Here is a 25,392-nt window from a genome sequence, read left to right as displayed (position 1 = left end):
TAATATTCTTCATCGCTTCCACTACTTCCGCCCTACTGATCTCTTCCTCCCTCCTCTCATCTCTTCTTCTCCCAGCCATTCCCCAACCACTTATACTCGCACTGCTCTCACTCTCCACATTCAACAAATCCTCAAAGTGCTCCTTCCATCTCCTCAGTTTCTCTCTCTTCTCCACCAACAATCGATTATTCCTATCTTTCACTCCCCTACTATTTCCCCTTTCACACTGCCGTACTTTCTTTACCTCCTTCCAAAACAATTTCTTACTCTCCCTCCATTTCACACTCAGATTCCTCCCAAACTCCTCATCCACTTTCTTTTTACTCTCCTTCACCAGTCTCTTAACCTCCCTTCTCCTGCTCACATATACCTCTCTCATCTCTTTCTCATCTTCTCCCCTACCTCTACTCGCTAACCATTCACTATATGCCTTCTTCTTTTGTTCCACAGCTCGTTTCACCTCATCATTCCACCATGCTGTCCCTTGCACACCCTTGCATCTCCTCCCCACTCCACAAACCGCCTCACACGCTGCGCCTATCTCTTCCGTGAATATCCTACATACGTCTTCCACCCCTTCCATCTGCTCTAGCTCATACCTTCCCAGTCTTTCTTCCACTATGCTCTTATACTCTGTCATTTTCTCACTATCTTGCAATTTCTCCACTCTTCTCACAGGAGTTGCTTCCTCCTGTCTTCCCCTTCTTCTCCTCAACCACTTTCTTTGCAGCTCTAACTTGGCCATCACTAAGTGATGGTCCGAGACTCCATTCCCCCACCCTCTCCACACTCTTGCATCCAACACTTGTCTTCTCATTCGCTCATCCACACACACGTAGTCTATCATTGCCTTTCGTTCAACAAGTTCACCATCCATCCTCCTCATTACTCTCCATGTATACCGGTGGATCATCTTACGCCAAAAGTAGATGTTGGCTATTGCCAACCCCTTACCAGCACAGATGTCCACCAAAGCACTTCCATTCCCATCTACGTCAGCTGGAACACCCCAATGACCAACCACTCCATCCACTCGTACATTCCCAACTTTGCCATTCATGTCTCCAATCAACAGCACTCTCTCGCTCCTCTCAAACTTGTCCATACACGCTTCAACACTCACCCAAAACTCATCTTTCACTCTTGCCACTCGATCCTCTGTCGGGGCATACACACATACAATCACCCACGCTTGTATACCTACTTTCATCCTCATCCATACAATCCTTGCACCCACTGTTCCATACTCTCTTATATTCTCCTTCCACTTCTTGCTTATCATCAGACATACTCCCTCTCTTGCCCTCTCATTTCCATTGACTCCCGCACATATACCTAAACCATATTCCCATTCTCTCACCCATTCACCTTGCCATTTAGTCTCAGTCAATCCACATATATCCACTTTTGCATTCTCAAGCACCTGAACAATCTCTCTCTCTTTCACTTCATCATTCACTCCTCTCACATTCCACGTTCCCACCCTAAGAATGTCCTTTGTTCGGTCCTTAGTCGTTAACGTATGGTCCGTCTGGGTCCGAGGCGCTTTGTTCGCTTTTTTAGTTAGTTCTTTTTACAGGGTGGGGCACTAACCCACCACCAACCCTTTTAGTCGCCTCGTACGACAAGCAGGGATACCGAGGGAGTATTCTTGAAACCCCCCTACCCCCAGGGGGTATATATATATATATATATATATATACACACACACACAAGGGAAGGTCAAAAATTTTCTGCACTTTCGCCATAAGTTCCTTTAGGCTGGCCACACAGCCTTCAGCGCTCGTTTGCTAAAAGTGGTACTCTTGTGGTTACTTAACGGAGGTTTCATGTTAATCACTCCATTTTTCTTTTTTGTGTTAGAGAGTAAACATGGCCGCTCCACTGGCAGTGTGCACCAAAGAAGAACAGAGATCAATGATTCGATTCCTCTGGTCTGAACGTGTGTCAGGGGCTGAAATTCATCGCAGACTTTCAGTGCAATACGGGGACAACGCTCTATCGTTTAGAAGTGTGTATGAATGGATCGAGAAGTTCAAAAATGGCCGGACAAGAGTGAAGCAGGTAGAGGGAGCAGGAAGCCCATCAACCTCCACCACTGACGTGAAGATTCAACAAGCGCAAGAGATGATTCTGGCGAACCGACGAGTGACCATCGATGAGGTGGCATGTTCTCTGCACATTAGTCATGGTTCTGCATACGAAATCATCCACGACAAGCTTCACTTCCATGAAGTCTGTGCAAGATGGGTGCCAAGAGAGCTAACCAAAGCACATAAGTGCAATCGTGTGGAGATCTGTCAACCCTTACTCGACCGCTACAATGATGAAGGCGATGTTTTTTTTGGAGAAAATAGTCACAGGAGATGAGAACTGGGGCCATCACTTTGAGCCAGAATCCAAAAGGCAGAGTATGGAGTGGAAACACCCGGGATTCCCAACGACGAAGAAATTCGAGACTCAACCTTCTGCAGGAAGTGATGCTAACCATTTTGGGGACTCAAAAGGGCCAATACTGGAACATTACCTGGAAAGGGGTCTACAGTCACCAGTGTAGACTACAGTGAAATGCTGGCCAACAAACTGAAACCAGCAATTCAAACCAAACACTGAGGCCTATTGTCAAAGCAAGTGTTGTTGTTGCACAATAATGCACGCCCACTTATGGCCGCCCACACCATTGAAACCATTGAAAAATTGGGTTTCGAGGTGCTGGAACACCCTGCATACAGTCCACATCTCGCCCCATCTGACTATCACCTCTTTGGACCGCTTAAAGAGGCTTTACGAGGTCGTCAATTTGCTACGAGCAAAGAAGTGCAGGAAGTGGTGCATAAATGGCTGCGCGACCAGCCGAAAACCTTCTTCTCCGATGGAATAAGCAAGCTTGTGGACCACAGGAAGAAGTCCATCGAAAAGCAAGGAGACTATGTAGAAAAATGATGTAATCGTTCAACCCCTGCTTTTGTTTTAATAAATAACAGGAACAAAGAATGCGGGTAATTTTTGACTTTCCTTTATATATATATATATATATATATATATATATATATATATTTATTTATTTATTTGCCCTATTAGGGACCCCCTCCTCTGTTTTTTTAGTTCTTAAAAAGAGACAGGCCACAGAAAGGGATGGGAGATTGAGTTATCCCCGTGCCCTGAAGATTGGGTCTATGAATGTGCGTGCATGTTGTATGATTGAGGCTAAACGGGAGGCGATTGGGAGAATGTTTGTAAGAAGAAAGTTGGATGTGGTAGCTTTGAGTAAAACGAAGATGAAATGGAAAGGTGAGTCTAAATTTAGAAGTGTGAATGGAAAATTGTTAAGTGTTCATAGAAGAAGGTCGAGAAAAGGTCTGGCCTTCATTGTGAGCCCAGAAGTGCAGAAGTGTGTGACTGAATGGAAGGATGTGCCATCGAGACTGATGTGGGTGAAAGTGAAATTTGAACGTGAGTTGTGGGTATTTGTGAGTGCATCTGGGCGTGGTAGTGAAAGGGATGAAGAAATGAGGGAGTCTTTATGGAATGATGTTGATGAGTGTCTGCAGAGTTTTGGAGGTAATGTGAATGTGGTAATGATGGGAAATCTGAATGCTAGAGTGGGAAATGTAGCAGTTGAAGGTGTTGTTGGTATGCATGATGTGCCTGGAAGAAATGACGATGGGACACGAATGATAGGGATGTGTGGTGAGTGAGAGATGGTGATGGAAAATACCTTGTTTGAGAAGAAATATATTTATAAGTATACACGGGTGAGACAATAAGGTGGAAGGATTGTTGACAGAGCATTGATGGACTATGTGGTTATGTCCAGGAATGTAATAGGAAGATTGTTGGATGTGAGAATTTTGAGAGGGGGGATTGGAGGTATGTCTGACCTCTACCTGGTAGAGGGAAAGTTGAAAGTAGGTTAGAGATGGGTGAGAGCTAGGAGAGTTAGCTGTGGCTGGGAGGTTTTGAAAGTGAATGAGTTGGATATAAGAAAATGATAGAATATCAGGAGAAACTGAAAGATGAGTGGAACGCAGTGAAAGATCAGGAGAATGGCAGTGTACTGTAGAGGAGGAATGGCATTTGTTTAAGAGTGCTGTGGTGGGGCATGCGGAAGAGTTGTGTGGTGTGAGACGAGTGTGTGGTGGTGTAAGAATGGGAAGTGAATGGTGTTGCGAGGAAGTAAGTATGGCTGTGGCTGAGAAGAGACGTGCATATGAAGTGTGGCTGCAGTTGAAGGATGAGGTGTCATATGAGAGGTACAGTATAAGGAAAAGAGGAATAGGGCGAGTTGGACTGTGCATGATGCTAAAGTGGCAGCAGACGAGAGGTGGGGTAGGTAGTTGACTGGGAATTGTCAGTAGAATAAGAAAATGTTCTGGAATGAGGTTAAAAGTGTACAAAAGGGAGAGTCTGGGAAGAAAAAGCGAGTAAAAGCAGAGGACAGAAGGATGTTGACTGAGACGGCTGCAGTAAGGAAGAGATGGGCAAAGTATTTTGAAAGATTGTTGAATATAGAGGAGGAAAGGGAGGCTGAGATTGTGGCAGATGGAAGGGTGCAAGGAATAAATGTTTGAGGAGAGTTGAATGATTCTTTGATCACGATGGAGGAAGTGCAGAAGGCAGTAAGGGAGGTGAAAACAAGGAAAGCTGCATGTATGAATATGTGTGCTGTTGAATGCCTGAAAGGTGGTGGAGCGACTATTGTTGAGTGATTAGTAAGATTGTTGAATGTGTGCTTTGAGAAACGTATGGTGCAAGTTGACTGGGCAAGTGTTTGTGTGGTCCCGTTGTTTTAAGGTAAGGGTGATAAGTACGTATGAGTGTACTAGCTTTAGAGGTAGGCTATAAGTCTGTTGAGTGTTGTAGGTAAGGTGTATGGTAGAGTGTTAATTAAGAGAGTTAGAGAGGGTACGGAGGGAGTGATTGGTGATGAGCAGTGTGGCTTTAGAAGAGGGAGGGAATGCAAGGATCAAGTGTTTGCAGTCAGACAGGTGTGTGAAATTTTTTTTTTAGCGAAATGTAAGTATGTGTTTTGGGTGTTCATGGATTTAGAGAAAGCGTATGATAGAGCTGATAGGGAGGCTTTGTGGACTGTTTTAAGATTGGATGAACTTGATAGTAGGTTCTTGAATGGAGTGAAAAGTTTTTATTTAAATAGTAGAGTGTGTGTAAGAGTGGGACATACTGTGAGTGATTGGTTTCCTGCGAGAGTGGGGCTGTGGCAGGGATGCGTGATGTCGCCTTGGTTGTTTAATATTTATATGGATGGTGTTGTAAGGGAGGTGAATGTAAGAGTTTTAGGTGGAGGTCTGAGTCTGGTGAATGTTGATGGTGGAGAGTGGAATCTGAAGCAGCCGCAGTTTGCAGATGATACAGCACTGGTGGCTGATTCAGAGAAGGGATTGAGACAGTTGGTAGAGGAGTTTGGAAGGGTTTGTGAATGGAGGAAATTGAAAGTAACTGAGAATAAGAGTAAAGTGATGAAGTGTACGAGGTCGGTAGATGGTAGGGGGATGAATATAGTTTTGAATGGTGAGTTGCTTGAGGAGGTAGAGTGTTTTAAATATTTAGGGTCACATGTTGATGTGGATGGAAAAATAAATGCAGAATTGAAGTTTAGAATAAATGAAGTAGGTAAGGTGCTGGGAGGAATGAAAGAAGTGTTTAGATGTCGTTCGCTTATAATGGATGTAAAGAGAAGGCTGTATGAGGGTGTTATGGTACCGACCGCGTTATATGGGGCTGAAACATGGAATATGGGTGTAACAGAGAGGAGAAGTTTAAATGTAATGAAGATGAGGTGTCTGAGGAGTATGTGCGGAGTGACGCGTATGGATCGAGTGCGAAATGAAGTGCGAAGGAGAACTGGAGTCATTCGGGAGATGGTTGGTAAAGTTGAGCAGAGGGTGTTGTAATGGTTTGGGCATATGGAGAGAATGGATAATGAGCGATTGGTGAAAAAGATAACCAGATCTGACGTGAAAGGTGTAAGGCTGAGAGGAAGACCACGAATAGGACGGATGGACAGTATGAAGAGAGTGCTGGATGCGAGAGGGATGTCTGTTGAGCAAGGAAGAGTGACTGTGCGTGACAGAAATAAATGGAGAGAAATTGTGAATGAATAAATGATGATGCAGCCCTGAGGGGTTATTCTCCCGCATTTGGTCTGATCAGCTAGTCAGGTCAGGTGCGGGTAAGGGGATGGGTCTATTATGATGTGGGAGGGGTAAACCAGCTCTGCTGTCGGGCCCTACTGCGGATGTCACTGACTGCACTGCGCAGTTGACCCTTGTGTGGTGTTGTGAGGTGTGGATCTGTCCCTTCTCCCCTTTGAGGCTAAGATGCGAATGAATGTGTTTGAATGGATGAGTAAATGGGGAGTGTGTCGTCCTATCTCGGCTACCTCTCTTTCCTTGGGGGAAGGAGCCTAGGTATATATATATATATATATATATATATATATATATATATATATATATATATATATATATATATATATATATATATATATATATATATATATATATATATATATGTAATATATATATATAGATAGATAAATAGATAATATATATATAATATATATATAAAATATATATAATATATATATATAGATAGATAGATAGATAGATAGATAGATACATACATACATAGATAGATAGATATAGATATAGACATAATATATATATATAATTAGATAGATATATAGATAGATAGACACAATATATATATATATATATATATATATATCTATATATATATATATATATATATATATATATATATATATATATATATATCGGCCAAAATTTGTTTGCATTAGTTTAGGTTAAGTCCAGTGAGTATCAGAAAATACCAGACACTATGTCTGGCAATCGTAAGTCTCGAGACAGCGTGAAACTGCCGGAAAGTGTGACATGTTCGTTTGGTCGTTGCTTTGACGAGATCAGTAATAAATATCGAGCTTATTGTCTTTTTTCGTTACCTTGGGTTGAGTCCAGGGAGTGTAAAAAAAATATCAGACAAAATTTCTGGTGATTGCACATGACGCGACGGCTCGAAATTCTCGGAACTGGTGAAACGCGAAAATAAGTGAAAATCAATATTTGACTTTCTGGTCAGGACTGATCAGGACTGATTATCGTGGGCAAAATAACTGTGTAAACAAAGATACTTTGTGAACGTTTTATGATGAAAATGGTGTTAGCTAATCTTTGAGGTTGAAATGTTATATGAGTTGTGAATTACTCTACCACGACAAAGATCATTAACCCCTTTAAGCTTGGTTAATAACTAAGTGTTGTCAGACTGGAAGGTTAATTTGATCAGTGACCAAGGAGACATTTTTGTCTCATAAATAAATCTCACTGAATTATTTGCAACCACGATTTAGTACTGACGTTGTGGGAGTGGTCAAGTTCCGTCAAATAAAAACCAAACCAACTATACTAAGATTCCTGACCCCAAGAAAATGGGACCAGTGAGTAAGGCCGTATTGTAGGTGACATAGGAGGCTTCGTAGTTCCTCTTTCACGGCGATTTATTTTACATAATACACCTTTTTGCTTCCTCCATGTTACTGGAACAAACCTACCAGTGTAAAGAGGTTAACAATACATATATTAAAAATATATCTCATACTATCTCACAGTTTCTCTAAATCTCCTTAACTGTCACTCACTCACCCAGCAGCAGCAAAGTTGGTCCACAGTTTAGTGATGATGTCCCTAACTTCTAGGTCTTCAGCAGTGACCAGATCTTGAGGCTGAGAGGGTACAGGAGGTGCTGCCGAGGGACGCCCGGGGAATAGGTAGAGTAACTCGTCGGCGTAGGGTACCCCTGTGGAGAAAGAGAGAGAGAGTGATGAAAGAACTTGAGACTTTATTACTAAAACTGAAGGAACGAAATTATAAGCAGACCACCAACTTTAACTGTCATTAACTGAACACCATAGGTGTGTTGCTTGTTATTAGCATGCATCCCGTACTTATGAGTGTCGTCAGCAGTAATGCAGAATGATCAGATGTATTATGTCATCAACAACACATGCTTTAGTACAAGTTGTAAAAAGTTTAATGCTTGTTTACACCTTCACTCTTTTCGTTATAGCCCCGTGGTTACCAACTGCCTGTTGTGCAATGGTTAATTTTTTGCTGAAAATGCGGTGATTTTACATGTTGTAATATTAATAATAATAATAATAAAGTTAATAATAATAATGATAATAATAATAAAAATAATAATAATAATAACAACAACAATCTATCTATGGCCAGACGCCATAATCCCGTAAGGGGTGGCCGTTTGTGTTTGAGTTAATTGTTTTATGGGGAGGGGCACTAAACCACCACCAACCCACTTGCTGACACGTTGGGAACACGTATGTTGGTTATATGGTTACCATCCAGCACTGTAGGATGGTTCAGTCTGTCGGTGTGGGCTAGGTGTGTGGCACTGAGACATTAATAACGTTACTGAGGAGTACCCGCAACTCACAACAAATCAGCCATCATAGTGCAAGAGCAGCTCTATAAATGGAGCAAGGTGCATAAGACAACGATAGGGTGTCCTATGGAGAAATAAAGATTGAAGAAAAAGATCCTATAGTGCGTTTGTTCTAACCTGACAAATATTACTAACTCAGTTCAGCCCTGGTGTAGTCAGATTTGAGGCTTGCTATGACTAGTAACCGAGGAGCTTCATTCCTAACACGACGACAGCTATGTCTGACATTCATGAAAGTGGTTCAGTTCTGTCATATGAAAAAAAAAACGACTATACTCCTCTCGCAGCAAGAAGCCCTTTCAGGGTGTGGCAGAAGTTGGAATTTCCCCGAGTGCGACGTTGCCAATTTGACCACCAATTATCGGATTATCACTCTGTCTCCCTACCTACCCCCATCCCACCTGTTTCTCTCTCTCTCTCTCTCTCTCTCTCTCTCTATATATATATATAAATATATACAATATATATATATATATATATATATATATATATATAGTATATATTTATTATTTATTTTCAACTTTTTTTACACACCGCCTATGAGGTAAAAGTCTAGGCGCGTTTTATTTTTAAGAGGTTTCCCCTGTAGGCCTAATCCTCTCTCTGATCTTTAATCATAATCTTCGTCATCAGAACTTTCTGTTATATTGACGACGAATGACTCTACGAAATGTTCAGCTGCTATGTCTTGTTGTGCATGTTCATCTTGTACTTGTTCGGCATGTCGCACTACTTCCATCCAACTTTGTGGTGTGATAAGACTCAGAGCCTCTTTGACAAGAACTTTAAGGTTAGCCATTTTAAAGGTGTTCTTCTTGGCTATATGAGTTTTCACCTGAGCCCAGATGAGCTCAATCAGGTTATATTGACAGGTGTATGGTGGTAATCTCAAAACCCGATGCCCTGCTTCTTCCGCAATCTTATTGATTACGTAGGTTGTGGTGATATCCAACTTCTTGGCAAGCTCATGCAGCTCTGCTTTAGGTAAGTTATCTTGGGGCTGCACTCCCTTCTTTATCAGCCAGTCCTGTAAGTCTGATTTTCTCCATGATGAAGTAGGAATTTTTTCAAGTTTGACAGAATGATAGGAAGCGTTATCCATCACGATTACCGAGTTTGGTGAAATATTTGGAAGCAACTGATTCCTGAACCATTCCTCAAAAAGTGTTGAGTTCATCTGTTTATGATAATCCCCGTCGTTTTTGACTTGGAACATTAACTCGGCGTTGTCTACAAAGCCATTTTTCACTCCAGCATGAAGAATGATCAGACGACTTCCTTTTCCTGTTGGCTGTCGTACTCCAGTGGCTTATGGTAATGTCGTGTCCGTCCAACATTTTCCAACCGTGTAATTTTGGTTCACCCAAGTCTCGTCCAGATACACGATATTATGGGAGGACTGTCTTACTTGCTTTATTTCTCGCAAAAACTTTGTGCGAGCAACCACATCATTCCTCTCCATAAGGAATTTGCGGCCATTAACCTTGACATATTTGAAGCCAATCTCCTGCAGAATCTTGTGAAGGGAGGTTATGCCGCCACTGAGGGATATTTTTGCCTTAAGATCTTCTTGAATTCTTTGCAGAGTTGGGATTTCATGCCTTTCATAAAATCCCAAGACTATTCTTCTTATTGCACATTTATCAAAATCGTCAAGACTCGTAACAGGTGCAGCACTTTTCTCTTCTGTGGTGATAAAAACATAGGCCGTTCTGGTAACGTCAGTGTCCGTTTCGAGCGAACTCGTTGAACTGTTTTCTCGGAAAAGTTGGTGGCTTTCGCAGTGCGAGCAGATGCTTTTGAAGGCGGGATTATAAATCCATTACAAGCCTTTTCTTCTGAGCAATACTTGTTAACGTTGTATATCAAATCCTTTTCCCCGCTATGCAGCACTCTCGAGCGGGAGCGGGTGGGAGTTGTGGGACTTTCAATCCTGGGTGGTGGCTAGATAGGGAGTGACCCTGGGTCCCTCGCCGACCTCGGCGTTGCAACATCGGAAAAAAGCTGCCACGTGTCATAGAATTCATTCAAATCGTTGTTATAATTCTAAAAAGTGATACTCAATGTACTATATAGAATATAAACAACAATTTCAAATAGCACATAGATGGGAAATAAGAGAGAGAGAGGCATGTACTACGGTTGATTTGGCAGCATCGCTAGAGGTGATTCACCAGGTGGGCCCCACCCTCAACAGACTTCTTGCGGTGAAAGGACTTTAGAACACGGCCCCAAGACGTTTGACTTCCTGATCATCTCTCAGTCAAACGCCTCAGCGATGCTCAAGGTCACTTATATCAGATGTGATGCAGTCTCTCTCTCTCTCTCTCTCTCTCTCTCTCTCTCTCTCTCTCTCTCTCTCTCTCTCTCTCTCTTCTGTAAAATTTCAAAGCCGGTCTTTTTCTCCATGATTAGGTGTACTTCATTTTCCGTGTCACGGGATTGAAGGGTTTTCTTTTTTTGGACTCCCAGTTCGCCTCGTAGTTGCCATGATTCACTAGAGAGTTACTGGCGTCACACTTTACTGCTGTATCCTACCATGATGTTTATGCATGTTTTCCTGCCGTCAATATACAGTTTACCGTTTGCCTTTCTTTACATCTGTCTGTTTATTTTGCTTCTTGCGAGATCAGTGAAGTGACGAATATGTGCAGCGTTGACAATTTCATGAAAACTTAGAAGCAGCTTTTATCGATGTGCAATACAAAGAAAATCACCAACATGAAATTATTCACTCACAGCTCAGAAAGTCATAGTATCATTACACGACAAGAATGGCCTCCCCGTGGTAGAAGCTGCTGGACCGTGAAGCCGCCACTGCACCTCAGTCACAGAAAGGCAAGCAAAGAGGATACACGCACCGCCTGAGCACAGTAAGTTCACTTAATAATTGTTGCAACCCGGCTACATGATAAAGGTGATTCTCAAGTTCCTCCCTTGCCCCCAAACGGCGAAAGCCTTACTGCAGGATGAGGACAACTTCAGCCTGCAGTCCACTGAGCTCAGTTTCAATAGTTGTAGTAGTAGGAGTAATAGTTGTGGTGGTGGTGGCTACAACTACCACTGCTACTGCTACCAGTCATTCTTTATCCAGACATTATATCAAGCATACGATATTACTTTTGACTACGTACTATCATGTGACTTATTTCATGCTATCATTTTTTTTTTTTACAGTTTCCAAGCGAATTATTCAGCTCAGAAGAAAATTTCCAATGGTGGAGTTATTTCGATCAAAAAGCCCTTCATTACTACAGGTTAGGGCTGTAGAGGGATGCCTTCATGTGGTGGCACTGATATAACCGAGCTGCTCCACTACCCGGTTATACAATCATCCTTCAGTTCCCTCCCTATCCACTGAACGGAGGATGGTGGACTGCAAGGGGGGGGGGTTGCAGCTTCAGCCTGCAGCCCACGGGGTTCATGCTTGAGGGAGCTTGGGGTTGCACCTACAATCGCTATTTATCTGAGGTCGTCCTAAGTTGAACAAAATCGTCTCTAACCAGCAAGAATAAAATGTAAGAACTAATTGGATTGAAGGGGTTAGTAGTAGTGGCAGTAATAGTAACAGTAGTGGTGGTGGTGTTGGTGGTGATGGTGGTGGTGGTGGTGGGGAAACTAGTAATAGTAGCTCCTTATGTGACAAGTGGGATGACGGAGGGATTGTACCCCTCCCAGGAAAACAACTAAAAATACATACAAGAAGCCTCGGATCAGGACTGACCAACAGGTGACGACTAAGGACCGAGCAAAGGACACGGTACGGATTGCGACATGGATTGTAAGGGGTGAGAATGATGAGGTGAAAGAGGGAGAGACAGATTGTCCAGGTGGATGAGGGTGCAAAACTGGACTTGTGTGAAATAGTTGAGACTCAATGGAGAGGTGAGAGGGCGAGAGAGTGGGACTATGGGTAGGTCATATGTGCAGGAGTAGGTGTGAATGAAAGGACAAATGGAGTTTTTTTTTTATGCGAGGAAGAAGGAACCAAAGGCCATGAGCCCGCAGTAACAGTTCCCTCAAAGAGAAAAACAAAATACAATAGAGAGCCAAATTCAAGATCCGATCATTTTGAGATGCCTGGACACACTGCGTTTGAAAGACTGGAGATCATAGGCAGCAGAAAATACAGACAGAGGGAGACAGTTCCAGAGCTGACCTGTTGCATAAATGAAAGACTGGGAGTAACGGTTAACTCTTGCATTAGAGAGTTGGACAGAAAAGGGATGAGAGTTTGCTGCCAGACGGGTGCTACGCGCCCATCGTAGAGGTGGAGGAATGCAAGCAGACAGTTCAGAGGAGCAGTGACCATTAAAGTAGCGATAGAAAAGAGATAAAGATGCAACAGTGCGGCGAAGAGACAGAGGTTGAAGGGAGTCAGTAAGAGGAGGAGAGTTAATGAGACAAAAGCCCCTGACTCCACCCTATTGAGAAGGGCTGTATGTGGGGAGCCTCCCCACACATGAGAGTTGTACTCCACACAGGGGCGGATAAAACCTCTGTATAGAGTCAATAATTGTGCAGGGGTAAAGAAAGAGCGGAGTCGGCTTAGCACACCTAATCTCTTGGAAGCAGATTTTACAAGAGATGTAATATGATCTTTCCAAGATAAGTCCCGAGTAAATGAAAGCCCAAGCATGTTAAAGGATGATGCAGGATTAAGCTGAATATTATTAAACATTAATGGGTATACCTGTGGAAGATTTTGTCGGGTTGATAGGTGTAAGAACTGAGTCTTAGATGCATCAAAAACAACCATATTATTTTTACCCCAGTCAGAGATACGAGCCAAGTCAGACATTAGGTGTGTCATAGCCTCATCCCTTGTTTGTTGAAGCAACTGTTGAGATGGGCGTTGAGGGAACCGAATGGAAAAGTGAAGGGTGGTGTCATCAGCGTATGAGTCGATAGGGTTAGATGTACAGTTTAGAAGATCACTGATGAATAAAAGGAAGAGAATAGGTGATAGGACAGAGCCCTGAGGAACACCACTGTTGATAGATGTAGGAGAAGAACGATGACCGTCTACAACAGCGATTATAGAACGACCAGAATGGAAGCTAGCAATGAAGGCACAGATAGAAGGATAGAAACCGTAGGAGGGCAGTTTGGAAATTAAAGATTTATGCCAGACTCGATCGAAAGCCTTAGAGATGTCAAGTGCAATGGCAAAGCTTTCGCCAAAGTCCCGAAAGGAGGAGGACCAGGAGTCTGAAAGGTAGGTGAGAAGATCGCCAGTGGAGCGTCCCTGACGGAACCCATACTGACGATCGGAAAGAAGATTGTGATAGGAAAGATGCCTTAAAATTTTTCTATTGAGAATTGACTCGAAAACTTTAGAAATACAGGACGTTAAATCAATTGGACGATAGTTGGAGGGTTGGGAGTGGTCACCCATCTTTGGGACTGGCTGAATGAGAGCAAACTTCCAGCAAGAAGGAAAGGTACAAGTTGACAGACGAAGGCGAAAGAGTTCGCCTAGGCAGGGTGTAAGCACTGAAGCACAGTTCTTGAGAACAACAGGAGGGACCCCATCAGGCTCATATGCCTTGTTAGTACTGAGGCCAGTGATGGCAGAAAATACATCAACTGAAGAAATTTTAATGTCAGCCATGAGGAAGTCAGAGGGGGGAAGTGATGGAGGAACAGCACCGGAATCGTCTAAGGTGGAATTGGAGGAGAAAGTCTGTGCGAAGAGATCTGCTTTATCAGTAGAAGAAATAGCTACAGAACCATCAGAGTAGAGAAGAGGAAGGAAGGATGATGAGGTAAAGTTGTTAGAAAGATTTTTGGCAAGGTGCCAGAAGGAGCGGGAAGAATTCGAGTTGGAGAGTTGACAGCATTTAGTATGGATGAAATTATTTTTAGTAGAGCGAAGAACAGACTTAGCACGATTCAGGGCAGAAACGTAAAGATGATGTGATTCAGGGGTGGGTTGGCTCCAGTACCTTTTGTAGGCCCTCTCCTTGTTGCGGACAGCATTAGAACAAGCGTGATTAAACCAAGGCTTTCTTCCGTTCGTCAAAGGATATGAGAAAGGAATGTATGCTTCCATGCCCGAGAGAATAACCTCCGTAATGCGCAAGGCACATTCAGATGGCTCCCGGCCACGGAAGCAATAATCATTCCAGGGAAAATCAAAGAAGTACTGCCTGAGGGCCTCCCAGTCCGCAGCTCCAAAATGCCACAGACGACATTTCCCTGGAGGGTCCACAGGCCGTACCTGAGTGATAGGACAGGTTAAGGTAATGAGGTTGTGATCGGAGGAGCCCAACGGAGAGAAAAGATTAACAGAGTAAGCAGAAGGATTAGTTGTGAGGAAGAGGTCAAGTATGTTGGAGCTCTCTCCAAGGCGGTCAGGGATACGGGTAGGGTGCTGTACAAGCTGCTCTAGGTCATTAAGGATAGAAAAGATGTAGGCTTGTTCACCAGGTGGATCCGTGAAAGGAGAGGAGAGCCAAAGGTGGTGGTGAACATTGAAATCTCTTAGAATGGAGATTTCACAGAAAGGAGAAATGGATAGAATGTGTTCCACCGTAGAAGTAAGATAGTCGAAGAATTTTTGATAGTCAGTAGAATTAGGGGATAAGTAAACAGCACAGATATATTTAGTCAGAGAATGACAGGAAAGCCGAAGCCAGAGTGTAGAGAATTCAGAAGAATCGAGTACAGGAACACGAGAGCAATATAAGTCGTTGCGTATATATACACAACAGCCACCTTTGGCTTTGAAATGAGTATAGAGAAAGTAGGAGGATACAGAAAAGGGTTTGCTGTCAGTTGCCTCAGACAGCTGAGTCTCCGTTAGAAAAAGAAGGTGAGGTTTAGAGGAGGCGAGGTGGTGCTCAACAGAGCGAAAGTTAGAGGAAAGGCCGAGAATGTTGCAGAAATAAAGAAGAAGAGAGTCAGACAGTGGTTCCAGGCAGCTCGAGTCGTCAGCATTCATGGATTTGAAGAAAGCATATGACGGGGTGGACAGACAAGGAATATGGAAAATATTAAGAATTATGCAGTGCATGTGAATAGCGATTTGAGTGAATTTTTCTATTTGAATGTTGGATTGAACTAGTGATGTGTCATATCTCCATGGAGTTTCATTCTGTACATAGATTGAGTTTTAAAAGAGATACAAGGTAGGACAGTGGATGTTGGAGCGGTTTTTTTGAGAGAGGGCAGTGTTTGGAAACTCCTTGTTCAGTTCTTTGCAGATGAACTGTTAAGTGAACACGAATGGGAACTTCAGGGCTTGGTGAATGATTCTGGCAGAGGGTGTAAGAAACGGACTCGAAAGGTGAATGGAGGGAAGTGTAAAATTATGGTCTTCGAGAGAAATGAAGTCACTGAATATACAATGAGGATATATGATGAGAATAGGGAAACTGTGAGTAAATTTAAGTATTTGGATAGTATGATGAGTATGGGAGGAAGTTTGGAGGGTGAAGTGCTTGAAAGGGTACAACAAGGAAGAAAGGTTGCTGGTTCTTTGAAAGCAGTGAGAAGAACTAGAGAAGTGAGCATGGACGTAAAAAAGACGCTGCATGATAGTATTGTGATACCAACTCTAACGGATGGAAGTGAAGTCTGGACCTTGTTCGAAGGACACAAGTCAAGAGTGACAGCAGTGGAGATTAGTTATTTGAAAGAAGCAATTGGGGTTACATGAAGAGACAAACTCACAAATGAGGAAGTGAAGGTGGATTGTGGCGTGGATATGGATGCGATAGGAAGCGTTAGGAGAAATACGAGTAACTGTGGTGGTTTGGCCATATGGAGAGGATGGAGAGCGGGAGACTAACAAGGAGAGTGTATGCTAATGAGGTGGAAGGGGGGAGAGGGAGGGGGAGGCCAAGGGTGAGATGGAGGGATAGAGTGGACAGATATATGAGAGAAGGGTGTGTGAGCTGGGAGCAGGGCGGTGAAATGGCGGGGTACCGGGTGACAAGGAGACGATTTGTTTGTGGCCACTCCTTACGGGATTAAGGCGTCTGGCAATAGACAGACAGATAGACAGACATGGAAAGCCTGTCATATACATCTTGTTCACACCACAATTCTCAGAGCGCTAGTTTCATACTGACAACACTTATTTGCGATACACAAACATTATACTCAGTGATCATCTGCATACGTACCGCCCAGTTATAAAGTCTATAAACACCCGATGAAGCAGTAAATCTCAAGAATTGCCACTGTCAGTACAAAAAGCATTTACATACACTCCACCACCAAGGCCATGTTTTACAGAAGCATTGTAAACAATAACATTTGGTGGGGAATCACACACACACCATAGATGGCATTAATGTAAACATATCATAAAGAAGACACTGACTGTGCTCAGTTATCAAAAATACGAAGTAGGATTGTATAATTTCACCACTCCACCCTATACCGCTGTACTGTATTCAGGCTGTGTGTGTGTGTGTGTGTGTGTGTGTGTGTGTGTGTGTGTGTGTGTGTGTGTGTTAACTCCCCCTTGGATATTTCATGGATTTGAATTAAACTTCCCAGAGGAGTCTGTCGAGTTCCTAGGAAAGTTTTTCACCACATACAATCTTCCCATAATTTTTTTGAGGATCAGCTGCTAAGCCAAATTAAAAATTGTCAAGTAGGGAAAGGATGGCAGACATGGCTTTGATGTCTTAGTATATGTTGTGCAATGCTCTCATCCGTAAAGCGATATTTGGGGAGCGTGGCTTCCTTGATGATTCCAGGGAGGTCAGCCCCCTCTTCCCCCCCCCCTCAAAAAAAAAAGAAAATAAATAGAAATAGGGGGATAAGAGCCGGTATGTTTTAAATAAACATCTCAGGTCAGTTCATCTGGTTACTTGATACTTTCTTCCACTAGGTAAATAACATTTTCCTCCAATAATTTTAGGGAGGTCAGCCCCTCCAGAATTTATAAAGGAGACAAATAGCGGACGGAGGGTAGATATGGCTTAGATAATTAAGTACATCTTGTACAATAGACTCGTCCTATCTATCTATTGCCAGACGCCTTAATTCCGCAAGGGGTGGCCACAAACAAATCGCCTCCAAGTAGCCTTGTCCCCCTCCATTTCACTGCCCTCTTCCAAGCTCACATCCCCTTCTCTCAAAATACTTCACTCCATCCATCCGTCTCGTCCTCGACCTCATCCATAATGTGATATTTGGAGAGCATGAACCCTCAGTTCTTCTTAGGGGATATTCAGTCCCGATCCTCAAAATAGAACAATCATAAGAAGAAGAAATATTTGAATGAAGCTTCCCAGGTGAGGTTCTCTGGTTAATCCAAAGGTCTTCCACTTCTAGGGGGATGGGTCCCCCTTACCTAATTGAAAATTCTCAGAAATATGGATAGGAGGGCGGATATGACTCTGATATCGTAGTACATGTTGTACAATGGACTCCTGTTGGTAATGCAATATTTGGAGAAGTTGATCTTACAGTGACTGTAGGGGGAGTCAGCCCGCAAGTCATCAGATGGATATCAATGAAATTGGCGTACATACTGCAGGATTAAGTGTACAGTTTCCATGTTTTTCTATTTTTCTGAATGCACAAGAAGAAACTGCACGTTGATATATGGGGAGCAGGAATCCCCCCATCCATGATTCCTAGAGTGGTCAGCTTGTTAAAAAAAAAAAAAAAAAAAAATCCGATATAAGAGCAAGACTTGAATGAAACTTTCCAGGTGGCTTTGTCTGGTTACTCCTCAGGTTTTGCAATATATAAAATTTCCATCCATGATTTCTAGGAGGGTCAGGCCAAACACCTAATTAAGAATTCTCAAAAATAGTGAAACAAGGGCAGTTATGGATTTGATATCTCACTACATGTTGTACAATGGAGTCTCATCCAAAATGCGATATTTGGAGAGTGTGACACCCCCTGTTGCTTCTTGGAGAGGTCAGACTCTCCCCCCCCCAAAAAAAAAAAAAAAAAAAAACGGTAAGAAATAGGAGAAATGTGAGCACATGGAATTAAGGTAGAGAGGCGGCCTGCAGTCCTAACGGACCCAGGTTCGAATCCCGGCTGAGGCAGGGAAGAGTATAAGGATTTGAATTTCATTAACTCAGGCTTTACTGATCTATCAGAAGACCCGCCGACATGTCATAAAAATACCCCCGCTAAGACCAATACACCAGTCCTGTGTGAGACAGCCCTAGCATGTATTCAATATGGATGGTGGGTGTTAGCGCCGAAGTGGTGACATGTAGAGGTGTATGGTATGTAGGAGGACTGCTGGGCCTTGATAGCAGGCTGTGAAGCCTATGCCCAGAGTCGGACACACACACACAAAAAAAAAAGTAAAATCGGCATACATAGCATAGGATTGGGTGTACAATTTCCATGTTTGTTTTGAATACCCACGAAGAAGCTGCACATCTACTCTATTTTATATATTAAATTATTGTTTCGCATTTCGGTATACAGTAGATAATATATGATTCGACGATATGATTACCAGAATAATAAAAAGTTAATTTTAATACATTAACAACCAATGGAATTTAATTACAGTACTAATCAATGAAGTGTAAGCATAACATTCTAATTTTAAATACATTAGTTTTAAGTACAGTATTAATACTTGTAATTTTAGAATAAATTTAATACAACAGTGCTAAGTTCAAGCTTTAAAATATTACAAGCTACAGCTACTCACTCAACCCTCACAGAAATTCCATCACAATCATGTAGTCATATTATACCATTGATAGTTATGTTAAGCCAATATGCCCCAGTGAGTCAAGGTGCTTTTACCTCGTCATAACCACCACAACAATCCAGAACCATCCATCACCTGCCACAACACCAACAAACACTGTTCTTACACCACACCACTCTCATCACTACACCGTTACACCTGATCACCCAGTATCACCAAACAGGGCTCCATTGCACCACATACTCTGCATTACTCACCTCCTCAAAACACTTGATTAAGTTAGCATTAGCTTACTTCATTTTAAACATAAAATACATGTTTGAATCAAGTGATTTCATTATTCGAAAAAGGCAAATTAACCGAATACCTGTGGCTGAGGTGGCCGTGACGACAACCTATTTGCTCAGTGCGGAAACAAAGGAAAAAAATGGTGTGTTTTCAGCAGGTGTTTTAACCCACTTAATAACTAAATTTTTTGTCAGGCAAACTTAAATCCATTTCCTTTCAATTGCAACGAAATGCATGTCCGTAGGTACTCCCAGTCTGGACAACGATTTGAGAGGAAACAATGTGTCTTTTGCCCGTCTGACGCGGGAAACAGCCCAGTGAGGCGGAACTCGCTACCAAACCACAAGATTTTTTTTTTTTTTCTTCGTACAAAGTAGTTACTGCTGCGGTATGCCATCGCAATAAATAAATAAATAAATAAATAAAACTTCTAGCCAGTCTCGTTTGATTTTATTGCGATATGCCATAGTGTTTATGCTAGACTTTAGCGAAACAGTAGTGCTGTGAGGAAAATCAATAAATACTTTATAAAACTTCATGAAAGAATTTTGCTATCACTTATTTTTATAAAATGCATTGATATAATGTCATTTATGGGTCATTTCACAGCACAGCTCCAGAGTTAGTAAAAGCGAAAATGTTCCCTAGCAAATGCGCTTAGCAAGACTTCATATCGAAAAAAAAGAAAAAAAAAAAGAACACTAAATTACCTGTACTTCACCAGTCATTCACAATATAATATAAAGTAACACTTTCAGCCACTCTTGTATGATTTTATTGCGATTTGGGTGCGTATTTTGAGAGAGAGAGAGAGAGAGAGAGAGAGAGAGAGAGAGAGAGGGTTGGGGGGGATGTAGGCAGCGCCAATCAACAGCAAAAGTTTGGCCAACTCTGTTTTTGACGTCACCTCGCGCGGCCACCTGTGATTGGCCGAGAACCGGTCACGTGACATATGGGCGCCATATTGCATCCTCAGTCCTCCTCACCTCCTCAGTTGCCTGACTGCCAGTCTGCCATAAGAAAGCACGGAGTTCAAGATGGACACTGCACTTTCTATGGCCGTATCACTTGCTATATATCTATATCTGACCACGAGATGGTGTACTGTGCAGCCTGGCGATGTTCCAACCGCACAGGTATGGGTAAGATACTGTACAGGTTTCCTAGAGATCCCACGAGAAGAAAAGAATGGGGAATTAAAGTCCGCCGGAAAGAGTGGACACAACACAACAATTCCTATTTGTGTTTGTGTGTAAATAGGGAGTGTGTCGTCCTGTCTTGGCTACCTCCCTTTCCTTGGGGGAAGCAGCCTAGGTATATAGATAGATAGATAGTGTATATTTCTACTCTGGCGCTGCAGGCCGGCAGTCAAACCATGTACTATGTACTATTGCGGACACTCGAACCTGAAGCACTCAATATATTGCTGGTGCTATCAGATGTGGTTATAGTGGGCTGTGGCATTTTATGAATGAGGGTTTACCTCCGTTGGTAATCCTGACTGTGTCTGGGATTAGTTAACATACGCGTCTCTTAACCCCTTTGCGCCCCGTGTCCCCAGTATGGGACGGAACTGGACATTTTCAAAATTTATTATAGAAGGGAACCCCGGGGTAGGGACCTATGAGTTTCGCGACTATGAGCCGACAGGAGGAGGGGGTAACGCCTAGCACCCTTTCCGTAAAATCGCTCTCACGGGTACTCTGGTAGCCATGGGGTTAATAAATGGGAAATAAACTATAAGATTAATTGATATTATGTAGACATCATCCAAAAATTTATATTAGTATACTGGAAACACTTCCGAGCAGTCGGTATAAACAGTGGCATTCTATTATTATATCGAAAAAGTAATACTTTGAGAGTTTGAGAAACTAAGAAACGGAATCGAAAGGTGAATGTAGGGAAGAGTAAAGTTATGGTCTTCGAGAGAAATGAAGTCACTGAATGTAGAGTTTGGATGGAGGAGGAGGAAATGGAAAATGTGAGTGCATTTAAGTACTTGGGTAATGTGATGAGTAAGGATGGAAGTTTTGAGGGTGAAGTGCTTAAAAGGGTACAACAAGGAAGAAAGGTTGCTGGTTCTTTGAAAGCAGTGAAAAGAAACAGGGAAGTGAGCATGGACGTAAAAAACTCGCTGCATGACAGTATTGTGATACCAACACTAACGTACGGATGTGACACTTGGAACTTGGTGGAAGGACACAAGTCAGGAGTGAGAGCAGTGGAAATGAGTTATTTGAAAGGAGCATGTGGAGTCACATGGAGAGACAGACTGAGAAATGAGAAAGTGAAGGAGCGTTGTGGTGTTGATGTGGATGTGATAGGAAGCGTTAGGAGAAACGCACTGAGGTGGTTTGGCCATGTGGAGAGGATGGAGAGTGAGAGACTGACGAGGAGAGTGTATGAGTGAGGTGGAGGGGGGTAAGGAGGGGGAAGCCAAGGATGTGATGGAGTGGAGAGGTATGAGAGAGGAGGGTGTGAGCTGGGAGCAGAGCAGTAAAATGGCGGGGGACAGGATGACATGGAGGCGATTTGTTTGTGGCCACCCCTTACGGGATTAAGGCGTCTGGCAGTAGATAGATAAACAGAGTCTCTCCAAGAGAACAGCTGCCATCCTTGTCCAAATGAGAACACAACAAATGCCTCACTAATGATGGAATCACTTCCTCGCCTTTAAGATTGGTTTTGCTAATATGAAGTAATTGCAGCTACGTCTTGTGAAATGGCTTTGGTAGCCAGTGAGTAAATTGCTTGAGGATAAAATGTGGGTGTTGGGTTGGTAACGGCTGACCTGTGGCAAAGTGGTTGTAGTAACATGAATGGAGGGCTGGGTAAATGCACTATCATAGTTAATGCTTTCTTTGAGTTACGAGTTAAGATTGTGGATCTTATCCTGACACATTCTGATTGTCAGAGTTACATGGGTAATGACTGTTAACATGATGTCATTACACTTATTATATAAGCATGGCCTCTAACATTGCTCACTAGGATTGTTATTCTTGACATAATGCATCGTGTTACAATAACAGGCTCAGCGTATTCATCTTTACCCTCAGACATGGTATGATTTACAGCATCGCACTAGTTGGAATTACCTTTATCACGAGTTGAGAAGTGACATGGGCCTCTGATGGTGATGATTTATGATTATTATTAGGAGTGTTCTTGGGTTCAAGGACGTGTGTGTGTGTGTGTGTGTGTGTGTGTGTGTAGCGGAGGACTGGTGAGGCAGGGTGGGCAAAGGTTCCTACTGTTGGTGCTTAGGTATCCATTCTACAATAATTTTGATGCCCCAGGATATATACACAAAACGTTAGATCCACAGTGTGCCCAGCTGACAAATTATACCTTTACACCAGCTAAATATTTCGGATATGCCTGGATTCTCAGTTTTTTCCCTTAACCAACATTTGGTAAGCTGGTTAGTCATAGGTTGCCGAGACTGCTTTTTCGATATAATAATGATTACAATGGAACTTCGAACACTGACGGCTGGGAAGAGTTTCTAGTATACTATAATAAATACCAGGATTATGTCAAGCTTGGAAGCAGTGGATTTGTGTTATTTGTAAGGAGCATGTGGAGTCACACCGAGAGACAGACTAACAAATGAGGAAGTGAAGGAGCGTTGTGGTGTCGATGTGGATGTGAGGAAGAGTTAGGAGAAACACACTGAGGCGGATTAGCCATATGGAGAGGATGGAGAGCGAAAGACTGACGAGGAGAGAGTATGTGAGGTGTAGGGGGGGAGAGATAGGAGGAGGCCAAGGAAGAGATGGGGGGGATGGAGTGGAGAGGTATATGAGAGAGGGGGGTGTAAACTGGGAGCACGGCAGTGAAATGGCGGGGGACAGGGCGACATGGAGGCGATTTGTTTATGGCCACCTCATGGGATTAAGGCGTCTGACAATAGATAAATAGGAAGCTGGTGTCTGCATAATAGCAATTAATCTAATAGCGTGTTACCTTACAGTTATCAAGAGAAACGTCTGTTACTAATCCCAAACAGTCAATATTGCCAACGGAGGTAAACCTTATTCATTAAATGCCACAGCCTACTACAACCTACTTACCAGATAGCACGAACAACATACTGTGAGTGTTTCAGGTTCTAGTGTTAGTAATAGTACGTATGTATGAGTATCTAGGCTATGAGTGAGGGAAAGATTGTGTATGTGTACACAAGATTGTCAAGAGTGAGATTGTGGATGTTTCATGTGTGGCAGCCAGGTCCTATTTGTGCCACCACATGAAGACATCCTTATCCAGCACCAACACTCGCACTAAACTCGCATAATAAAGGGGGGTTTTAACTGACTACTTGCGTGTTTTCGGCCACAAGGAAGAACAAAATATCTACGCGGATATTGTAATATAAATGCTAGACTTCTGAAAATACTTCTGACACAGTGTCAGACACTTGCTGAACAATATTACGCTTTTGATTTAGATGTAAATACTGAAAACAGCAATTTCACTATCATCGGTTTAAGATGAACTGTGTCCGAAATTGTACTTTATGTATTTATTTACGGCTAAACTAAATATTACCAATGTTCATCAAGTACCAGATACTGTATCAAGACTTTTCTCAAGATATTCTTTTCTGTTTAAAAGTCTTATCGTGGCAAATGCTACGAAAATTATCAGTGTCTATACTGTATTTTGAATTTCCTTGTAGCCCCAAACTCATAAGTGGTCAGTTAATGCGGTCTATATCTCCGTTAGTATGAAAAGTGTCTTCCAAGCCAAATAAAACAATCCGAATATAGCAAGAAATTACAAGAACGAAGAAAAAAGACTTCGCAATCTGCCTATCTCTATTTATATCTCTCTCTGTTTATCTATTTATCTCTCTATTAACCTACAGAGAGACTCATTAATTCCGGTAGGGTGGCCACAAACGAATCACCTCCATGCCACCTTGTCCCCCTCAGTGAGGCTCCCCTGCTCCATCTCATCCCACCCTCACTCTAATACATCTCCAATCCGTTCCTCTATCTCACCCACGGTCTTCACTTTCCCCTCACTCCATCCACCTCACTCACACACTCCTTGTCAGTCTCATTCTCCCATGCCTCCACATGGAAGGAAGAAAGCCGAACATTAATGTAAATGGAATGAATGATGGTATTCTAAGTGGCTTTAGAACTTTCTTAACTCCTCATGGTTAGTAACTTATTTCGCACATTACATCTCAATATCCTCTTTTTATTTTATTTTTTTTTATTTATTTATTTTTTGTGAAAACTATGTCGATATTTTAACACTATACCAACTATATATGACAAGGCTAAAGTGCACTATGCAGAAGATGTTCTTTGCAGCCTCCTATGTCACTTACAGTACAGTCTAAAGTAAGACTGGGGATTAAAGTTCTTTCAGCTTAACGACCTACATTTTAGTTCCTTTGCAGCTTATTGCACATAGATCAGTGGCAACATATGACAATGATATGGTCCTGCATCATCTTCATAGCATTTATTCTTGGCTAGCATCATAATTTGATGTTAATCCGTTATTACAAGCCTGTTTTTCAGATGAAGAGACAGCAGTTTTAAGTCAAGTTTGAGTAACAAGTATAGTATCTGTCTGGCCAAACTGACCTATCAAATGCGGGTAAACAACCGCCCCTACAGAGCCAGCTTGTGCAGTAAACCGATGTTCCCTTGCGATAAACATTTCGCTGGAGCGAGGCACAGAGTGGCGGTTTGGCTGGTTCCTGGGCGGACGCCGCATTTAGGTCTCTCCACCCAGTTAATAAGGGCATCATTGCAGGCTCTACATCATCCCGTTGTCTGGTTATATGGTCACCATCCAGCATAGCAAATGATTTCCTGGGTTACAGGAAACCATTAAACTCGTCACTCGTGTAGAACCACCTGAAGTGGAAAACAAAAAGAGTAATGAGAAGTGAAAGGAAGCAAAGGGAGAAGTAGGAA

General features: G+C 42.5%; 2 protein-coding genes across 2 annotated transcripts; one reads left to right on the top strand and one right to left on the bottom strand.

The window, feature by feature from the left end:
• The first annotated feature begins 1,872 nt into the window (after positions 1-1,872).
• LOC145406573 (protein GVQW3-like) lies at positions 1,873-2,370 on the top strand. Its single transcript, XM_080277653.1, has one exon. It carries the CDS (start codon positions 1,873-1,875, stop codon positions 2,368-2,370), a length of 498 nt encoding a protein of 165 aa, XP_080133779.1.
• Positions 2,371-9,112: 6,742 nt separating this feature from the next.
• LOC145406561 (uncharacterized) lies at positions 9,113-9,679 on the bottom strand. Its single transcript, XM_080277643.1, has one exon. It carries the CDS (start codon positions 9,677-9,679, stop codon positions 9,113-9,115), a length of 567 nt encoding a protein of 188 aa, XP_080133769.1.
• Between the last annotated feature and the right edge of the window lie 15,713 nt (positions 9,680-25,392).

This window comes from Coenobita brevimanus, chromosome 8 (genome assembly GCF_032717465.1).
Source record: "Coenobita brevimanus isolate Jiangsu-jjx chromosome 8, ASM3271746v2, whole genome shotgun sequence".
Lineage (NCBI taxonomy): Eukaryota > Metazoa > Arthropoda > Malacostraca > Decapoda > Coenobitidae > Coenobita > Coenobita brevimanus.
The sequence above is the reverse complement of the archived record's forward strand: the minus strand, read 5'-3'. Positions and strand labels throughout refer to the sequence as shown.

What these genes read in the sequence shown, in the direction of transcription:
- LOC145406573 (XM_080277653.1), top strand. Translation starts at nt 1,873, where the DNA reads ATGGCCGCTCCACTGGCAGTGTGCACCAAAGAAGAACAGAGATCAATG.
- LOC145406561 (XM_080277643.1), bottom strand. Translation starts at nt 9,679, where the DNA reads ATGAACTCAACACTTTTTGAGGAATGGTTCAGGAATCAGTTGCTTCCA.